Source organism: Oncorhynchus nerka, linkage group LG28 (assembly GCF_034236695.1).
Source record: "Oncorhynchus nerka isolate Pitt River linkage group LG28, Oner_Uvic_2.0, whole genome shotgun sequence".
Taxonomy (NCBI): Eukaryota; Metazoa; Chordata; class Actinopteri; order Salmoniformes; family Salmonidae; genus Oncorhynchus; species Oncorhynchus nerka.
Genome location: NC_088423.1, coordinates 84431355 through 84441155, shown reverse-complemented (window position 1 = coordinate 84441155; position 9801 = coordinate 84431355). Strand labels below are relative to the sequence as shown.

The 9801-nt window shown below is 41.1% G+C and overlaps 1 protein-coding gene across 1 annotated transcript in view; it reads right to left on the bottom strand.

The window, feature by feature from the left end:
- Positions 1-4765: 4765 nt before the first annotated feature.
- LOC115117595 (talin-2-like) overlaps positions 4766-9801 on the bottom strand; it is a 155010-nt gene continuing 149974 nt past the window's right edge. The window contains exon 57 of the mRNA XM_065013202.1: positions 4766-7870. Within this exon, the coding sequence (XP_064869274.1) occupies positions 7742-7870 (129 nt within the window). The 3' untranslated portion in view covers positions 4766-7741. The remainder of the gene's footprint in view (positions 7871-9801) is intronic.

Here is a 9801-nt window from a genome sequence, read left to right as displayed (position 1 = left end):
CAGACCTGTAAATTTGTCTGTAAATAATTGTTGGAAAAATTACTTGTGTCATGCACAAAGTAGATGTCCTAACCGACTTGCCAAAACTATAGTTTGTTAACAAGAAATGCGTGGAGTGGATGAAAAATGAGTTTTAATGACTCCAACCTAAGTGTATGTAAACTTCCAACATCAACTGGATGTGTATAAAAACCATTGTCAAAAGTGAACAGTTTTTTATTCACATTTACCACAAAAACCAAGGTATGAATACTGTCGTGCACATTTGTTAATTAACTGTATAATATATATATATATAAATCTTGTTAGGTTAGGAAACCGCTCAGGGATTTTACCAATGGTGAATTTAAAACAGTTACAGAGAAAACTGAGGATTGATCAATAACATTGTAGTTACTCCAAAACAATATTACAAAAGACCTGTTTGCAACGAGGCACTAAAGTAATACTGCAAAAATGTGGCAAAGCAATTCTCTTTTTGTCCTGAATACAAAGAGTTGTTTGGTGCAAATCCAATAGAACACATTACTGAGTACCACTCTCTATATTTTCAAACATACTGGTGGCTGCATCATGTTATGGGAATTCTTGTAATCTTTAAGGACTGGGGAGTTTTTCAGGATAAAGAAGTAATAGAATGGAGCTAAGCACAGGACAAATCCTTGAGGAAAAATCCTGGTGGAATCCTAGAATTTTTAAAAGAATAATGTGCAAATTTTGCACAATCCCGGTGTGGAAAGCTCTTAGAGACTTACCCAGAAAGACTCACAGCTGTAATCACTGTCGAAGGTGCTTCTACAAAGTATTGACTGAGTAGTGTGAATACTTTCATTTCATTTTCAATACATTTGCAATAATTTCTAAAAACATGTTTTCACTTTGCGGGTTATTGTGTATAGATGGGTGAGAAAATGAATCCATTTAGAAAGTAAGACTAACATAACAAAATGTGGAATAAGTCAAGGGGTATGAATACTTTCTGAAGGCACTGTATGTACTTTGAAGCAAACTAAAGCATTAGATGAATAGTTTGCAGTGATCACTAATGTTCTCCCTGTGGTGTCTGCCCATCTCATGTTATGGCAGGCACTACACAGGCAGCTGTCATTCTCTTGTTAGCCTGGGTTTTGTCCAACTGCTGCCAGGCACAGCATGCCGCTCATAAACACAGATTAAAGACCACATAGACCGCTCATACTGAGATCAGAGAGGCTCAGAGCAGAAGCCATGCTTTCCCAGGACCTTTGGGGCTAATGGAGACAGATACTAGACACAGATACATAAACACAGTACCTGGCCAACTCATCATAATGCTTTAGAAAGTCTATCCAAGCATCTAGGTGTAACGGCGTTCTTCGTTTGTGGAAAGAGAGTCGGACCGAAATGCAGCGTGTAGGTTACTCATGTGCTTTAATAAAGGAAATAGCGATACATGAAATAACTGTGAGAATACAAAACAACAAACGGAACGTGAAACTATACAGCCTATCTGGTGAATACACAAAGACAGGTACAATCACCCACGAAATACAACGCGAACTCAAGCTACCTAAATACGGTTCCCAATCAGAGACAAAGAGAAGCACCTGACTCTCATTGAGAACCGCCTCAGGCAGCCAAACCTATACCACACCCCTAATCAGCCGCAATCCCAAATAATACAAACCCCAATATGAAACACAACATATAAACCCATGTCACACCCTGGCCTGACCAACTATATAACGAAAACACAAAACACTATGACCAAGGCGTGACACTAGGAACTCTGAAATCCTGGTCCCAGATCTGTTTGTGCTGTATAGCCAACTCCAAAATAGCTCAGGGACCAGGCTGGACCAAAACAAAGTACATGGAATTAAATGTACACAGAGTTAACTGAACTGTGTCAATTCTATTTAGGTATTCTTACTGGGGAAGTGATAAACCCTTTTACTACTGAAGTATCTGACCCTATGATTCTATGGCCTTCCATTACTGGGAATTTGGGATAACATAAAACGTACTGTATCTCTGTCAGTCATGTAATACATGTGCTTCCTTGATGTCTCTAAGCCCATCATAACAGTATACTCCTCAATCCCACACCACTGGTCTGACAATAGCATTGGGGTGAGTAGAGTATCGCTAGAATTCTCAGGCTGGTGGGAAGTATGCGTCCTGTAATGCGGTCGGTTGTAACGCGGTTGTGGGTGAGTGTGTCAGTGTAATGGTCTCTGGTAATAACTATGTGAACCCTACAGACCTCTGGCAGTCCTCTTCATTAACCAGGACTTTCTGGTATTTTATTAAAAATAGCACAATGGGTCAGGTGAAAAGGGTCTTGAAATGCAGTAGACCGTCTACATTCTCAGGGTAGTACAATTCCACAATGGGATCAATAGCTAAATTATATTCCTTCCAAAGGCTTCCATATGTGCCTGTATTGTAACACATGGGTGCAGAGAGGTTTTCTTCGAACCCCCACATTTCACTGTAGTTTAAGTTCTTTGAGAAAGGCAGATGATTTCATCTTCACAATGTCAAGAATAGTTGAACAATTCCTGTTCATTTTCACACCATGTGGGTGCTTCGAAAGACAGAGACCGACACACTAAACGATTGCTTGACAACAGCTACCCATCTCATTTACAATGTGGTTTGGGTGGAGCAGAACCTTGCTACCTCATCCACCCACAGATAACATCCATGTGTGATGTCTATGTGTAGCTCTTGGTGCAGCATTCAAAAGGGTGACTGCAGCTGGTCTGGGAACTTTATGTCATTGGTGTCTCATTTTCCCTCTGTGGCAGCATGTATGCCAAAGAGTTGGGGTTGGAGGATTCTAAGAGTTAGCTTGCCTCAGACAAAAGACAACAGCTGATTCAGGAAGTTTTATTGTGACATGTGGCACTATACATTTCAAAAAAAGGACCTACACTCTTCTTGTCTTTTAATTCCCAATATGTTCTAACAGAGAAGTTACCTTTCAAAACTGATTGAAGGGAACACATTGAACCACATATAGCCCAGGCTTCTCACGTGTCAACAAGACCAGATTTGGGCGGCCCCGCGAGACATGACCATATAAAGCTTGTATTTTATGGGGCTACAGAACTCCAATTGTGAACCAGTAGATTGTCCTACTTCACTGATTTAAAGAATCGGATGGGTGCCATTTTGCTTTCACCTGTCCAGCACCTTGAGATCAGTGATTATGGTATTGCGATTCACCCTTCCTCCCAAGAAGTATGGGTATTATCCAACAGGCCCCTATGGAGGGATGGGGACTCTGCCCCATGTACACTGTGCCAGTGTAATTTAAGTATAAGTACCTAGGTGTCTGGCTAGACTGTAAACTCTCCTTCCAGACTCATATCAAACATCTCCAATCGAAAATCAAATCAAGAGTCGGCTTTCTATTCCGCAACAAAGCCTCCTTCACTCACGCCGCCAAACTTACCCTAGTAAAACTGACTATCCTACCGATCCTCGACGATGTCATCTACAAAATTGCTTCCAACACTCTACTCAGCAAACTGGATGCAGTTTATCACAGTGCCATCCGTTTTGTCACTAAAGCACCTTATACCACCCACCACTGCGACTTGTACTCTCTAGTCGGCTGGCCCTCGCTACATATTCGTCGCCAGACCCACTGGCTCCAGGTCATCTACAAGTCCATGCTAGGTAAAGCTCCGCCTTATCTCAGTTCACTGGTCACGATGGCAACACCCATCCGTAGCACGCTCCAGCAGGTGTATCTCACTGATCATCCCTAAAGCAAACACCTCATTTGGCCGCCTTTCGTTCCAGTTCTCTGCTGACTTTTATCTCCCTCACCAATTTCAAACATCTGCTATCTGAGCAGCTAACCGATCGCTGCAGCTGTACATAGTCTATCGGCAAATAGCCCACCCATTTTCACCTACCTCATCCCCATACTGTTTTTATTTATTTACTTTTCTGCTCTTTTGCACACCAATATCTCTACCTGTACATGACCATCTGATCATTTATCACTCCAGTGTTAATCTGCAAAATTGTAATTATTCGCCTACCTCATGCCTTTTGCACACAATGTATATAGACTCCCCTTTTTTTTTCTTTCCTTTTGTGTTATTGATTTGTTAATTGTTTACTCCATGTGTAACTCTGTGTTGTCTGCTCACACTGCTATGCTTTATCTTAGCCAGGTCGCAGTTGCAAATGAGAACTTGTTCTCAACTAGCCTACCTGGTTAAATAAAGGTGAAATAAAAAAATAAAAATGTACAAATCACCTCCCTCCTCAGATTTTAGAGCGGGCCAGAATTAGTACCTGTCTCAGCTCTAACCAACCCCAGCTAAATATAGCACAAGGCTCACTGCTGACTCAGAAATACCATCTACCTTCACTGACAGAGGAGCTGCTTAAAGGGACCCTGCATGAAAAATTCACCTCTACAGCAGTAGGTCTCTTCAAACCACAGGATCATGTTCTGTTATTGCACTAGTAGTGCATGTTTTTATGTGCAGGATGTGATGCTAGGATGTGTGATTATTAAAGCTTTACTACAGTATACATGTCATTAGTCTGTCACAGGCTTTCACCTCATCTTTAAACAACAACTTCTCGGTCATCTGTGACTTCATTTCCAGCTGGCCTGAACCTGAGAATGTAGATTAGTCTAGGAGAAGGCTGCTGGAATCAGACACAATGTTAGCCTTTCCATTCATGATCACACTCCTGTATTCAACAAGACAACAAAAACAAACCAGGTAAAAACACAATTCTGCAGGCCATATTACTTTGAAACCCTTTATTTTCAGTGAATACAAAAAATATGTTGTTTTCTTGTGGCCAGATAAATAGTTTCCATACTGTAGGTCATTGTCACTTTATATCTATCTTTCTTATAGAACTGCACTTTAATTATCATTGAATTCATTATGGGACAAACACACAGGTATGAACAGTTTCTCCCTACCATTGAAATGTGTCACACTACATTAACAGTGACAGCTATACATCTTAATATCCTTATCACATTTATCCTTAAAACAACGATTCCTCGTGGCTTAAAAGAGAGAACAAAAAAAAAGTCAATCCATAAAACTTTTGTGAGACAGCAGAGTACAGACCTATTGTTCGGAGTGTGTGAATCCTATGATTTACTTGTAACATACAATAACCGAACGACAGACTCCATTCTGTCATAGATAGAGTTCAGAAGCATCTTGATACATGCCCATGGAATGCAGTACAAAAATGTGTTGTCTTCATATATATCATATACATATAGTGATGGTACTTTTTACACAGCGACACATTCATCTCTGCCCTCAAGGCCATGGGTGCATCAGGCAGAGAGATGGGGACAGAGGTACAGTTTATAGGACAACGCCGTAGTACCTGTGAGGCCGTGTTTTTCATCTCTATGGGACCTAAAAGTATTGGTAATAGGCTATGACAAGAACAACTCAAGGCCCTACTCATTCATACCAACCACACTCCTTTATCCAGCTAGATAAGTTGTCACAAGCAGACCAGACGCTGTATGAGCTAGAGACTAAGGCACTAATGACATAATACTACAATGACCAGATGCGTGAACTCTGACAGAACTGTACCAGCGTTTGAACTGTAGAGCCTACTGTTACACATCAATACGGAGTAAAACATGTTTAGCATGGACCGTTTGCAGTTTGTTAGGGGTTATTGTCCTTATGTGCAGTTCACAATACCAATACCATTCAGTGCGTCGTGTAGATGCATTTTCTGTTACAAAAATAATAGAACCCAGAAGCCCATCTGACAGACCTTTACCCCACAATAATGATTTGTTTGCTAACTTCACACTCACCGACTGTCCATAAAACTAGTAAAACCAAACGCTAGAACCAAACCTGGGTTGTGTTCATTAGGATTTCTTTGTTGTTCCATTGGAAAATTCTAGGTAATCCCTCCTCCGATTTCCTCCTTTCGGTGCATAATGAACACAAGCCTGGCAAACAGAAGGTAAATATAGTGCAATAGTAGCACTTCCCACTACAGGTACACAAAGCACCATTAGAGTGAGACGGATTCAACAGGTGAACATCAACAGGACGTGATCCACTGTAGTGGTCCAACAGGCCCCTATGGAGGGATGGGGGACTCTGCCCCGTGTAAGACAGCAGGGGTAACCATCAGAAGCACAGTACATTGTGTATAGTCAACAAACATTTACTGCTTCACATTCATTCAAGAGGTCTGGGGTGTTACAATATCAGAGCCGTCCATTTCAGATTGCATTATGAGTTGTAGAGAAATCACGCTTTATCAATGAGAATATTTTCAGATTGCCTGGATGTTTTTAAAAAACTCCTACTTAAATCATAATACATTTTCAAGACCAGCAGTTGTTTCCTACATTAGTATTTTTTCTTACAGTATCTGAACGGTTTTCAGAGGTGCAGTGTTTGTAGTGTTTGAGGTTTGAAAAGATCAAGCAAGAGGGCATTTCATTACATTGCATGTCAGAGGACACCAACACTGCCCCCTACAGCGCATTCATAGTATTGCTTAATGAACATCAGTTCTAGCTGTATGGCTCAATATCAACTGTAAACTAATGAGAATAGTAGAAGGAAGCCAGTTAACTGACTGTCCACAGTCCAGGTTATGCAGGGCTACGAGATCTGTAGTAGTGGAAGGGATGAGACTAACTAAGCTTATTGTAAATGTCATAGTATTTTAACTTGCTAAAAATGTTATTCTGTAGTAACTTCGCCTCAAAATCACAGAAATAATAAAGTACTAGATTGTAATGCATCACAAGAGGTTGTTGTAAAAGAGGTCTCGAGCAATTTTACGCACATTTAAAGCATTTATCAACACTAGGCACATTTCAATCTTCAGTGCCAAGAGCACATCTAAACAAGGATTTTTTTAAAGTGTCTACGCAAGCCGATCGGTCAATGCAACAAAAAATGGTTCCCTGAAATAAGATCCATAAGCTATTCTTCAATATGCTCCAAATACCTCAACTGTCTGAATTACTTGCTGTCTGACAAGGAGGAGATATATATATATTTATAGACCACAAGGTGACATACGTGTCAAATCACCCAAGTGTGGAATTTCAAACACTAGTAATATCTAGGAAATGCTATAATTTCTCACCTGTCTCATAAAAAAGGAAATGAATAGCAATGTGTGTGTAAATGCCTAATGTACTGTATGCACCTAACATATCACACTCTTCTTCCTTTATGAAAGAAAGTCCGGCCAAAAGGTTAAGACCATGCTAACACCTAGAAATATCCCCTTAGTTTGGAGATTCAATGTCAACACTAGTATCTAATCACATCAAAAGTATAGCTCCATAGAGAAAAACATTCAAACTTTTATGATGCACATTTTTCAGCTTGTTCACCTGTTACAAATCCATTGCTTCTAGAGAATACTTTTTCCCGGTGTAGGTTAACTGGCAGGTAATGCAGGGTAATAGACCGTCACAAGCCAAGTCATAGTGGTAGTAGACAACTCCTGGTAGTTAAAGACCCCTACAGGTGTAGTAGACAGTGGCTATCCATGTCCCATTCTGGGCTTGACCCCACTGGTTGAGTGGGCACATTAAAAGGCCAACTTAACGTTGTTGCACACTAGGAAAGTCAATTTGGGCCACCGCTCGTGTGTGTGGTAACATATTACATATAGACGCACAGGTACAAATTCACTCAATACACACACACACACACACACACAGCGGCAGCATGGCAATGCAGCAGGGTATAGCTCAGTTCTCGTCCTCCCGTAGTTCACTGGGTAAGAACTTGTACTGCTGCTGTCTGATCTGAGCCAGCTTCTTCCTGGCCTCCTCCAGCTCTCTCTCCTTCCTCAGCATCTCCTCCTGGGCTGCTATGATCTGGACACAGGATACAACAGGCGCCAGTTACTACACAACACCCAGCTAATTAACACTAGGATAGAACAGGCACCAGTTACTACACAACACCTAGCTAATTAACACTAGGATAGAACAGGCACCAGTTACTGCACAACACCTAGCTAATTAACACTAGGATAGAACAGGCGCCAGTTACTACACAACACCTAGCTAATTAACACTAGGATAGAACAGGCGCCAGTTACTACACAACACCTAGCTAATTAACACTAGGATAGAACAGGCACCAGTTACTACACAACACCTAGCTAATTAACACTAGGATAGAACAGGCACCAGTTACTACACAACACCCAGCTAATTAACACTAGGATAGAACAGGCACCAGTTACTACACAACACCTAGCTAATTAACACTAGGATAGAACAGGCACCAGTTACTACACAACACCTAGCTAATTAACACTAGGATAGAACAGGCACCAGTTACTGCACAACACCTAGCTAATTAACACTAGGATAGAACAGGCGCCAGTTACTACACAACACCTAGCTAATTAACACTAGGATAGATCAGGCGCCAGTTACTACACAACACCTAGCTAATTAACACTAGGATAGAACAGGCGCCAGTTACTACACAACACCTAGCTAATTAACACTAGGATAGAACAGGCGCCAGTTACTACACAACACCTAGCTAATTAACACTAGGATAGAACAGGCGCCAGTTACTACACAACACCTAGCTAACTAACACTAGGATAGAACAGGCACCAGTTACTACACAACACCTAGCTAATTAACACTAGGATAGAACAGGCGCCAGTTACTACACAACACCCAGCTAATTAACACTAGGATAGAACAGGCACCAGTTACTACACAACACCTAGCTAATTAACACTAGGATAGAACAGGCACCAGTTACTACACAACACCTAGCTAATTAACACTAGGATAGAACAGGCACCAGTTACTACACAACACCTAGCTAATTAACACTAGGATAGAACAGGCACCAGTTACTACACAACACCTAGCTAATTAACACTAGGATAGAACAGGCACCAGTTACTGCACAACACCTAGCTAATTAACACTAGGATAGAACAGGCGCCAGTTACTACACAACACCTAGCTAATTAACACTAGGATACAACAGGCACCAGTTACTACACAACACCCAGCTAATTAACACTAGGATAGAACAGGCACCAGTTACTACACAACACCTAGCTAATTAACACTAGGATAGAACAGGCACCAGTTACTCCACAACACCCAGCTAATTAACACTAGGATAGAACAGGCACCAGTTACTACACAACACCTAGCTAATTAACACTAGGATAAAACAGGCACCAGTTACTACACAACACCCAGCTAATTAACACTAGGATAGAACAGGCACCAGTTACTACACAACACCTAGCTAATTAACACTAGGATAAAACAGGCACCAGTTACTACACAACACCCAGCTAATTAACACTAGGATAGAACAGGCACCAGTTACTACACAACACCTAGCTAATTAACACTAGGATAGAACAGGCGCCAGTTACTACACAACACCTAGCTAATTAACACTAGGATAGAACAGGCACCAGTTACTACACAACACCTTGCTAATTAACACTAGGATAGAACAGGCACCAGTTACTACACAACACCCAGCTAATTAACACTAGGATAGAACAGGCACCAGTTACTACACAACACCTAGCTAATTAACACTAGGATAAAACAGGCACCAGTTACTACACAACACCCAGCTAATTAACACTAGGATAGAACAGGCACCAGTTACTACACAACACCTAGCTAATTAACACTAGGATAGAACAGGCGCCAGTTACTACACAACACCTAGCTAATTAACACTAGGATAGAACAGGCACCAGTTACTACACAACACCTGATTCAAACCAGCCTGTAGAACATAC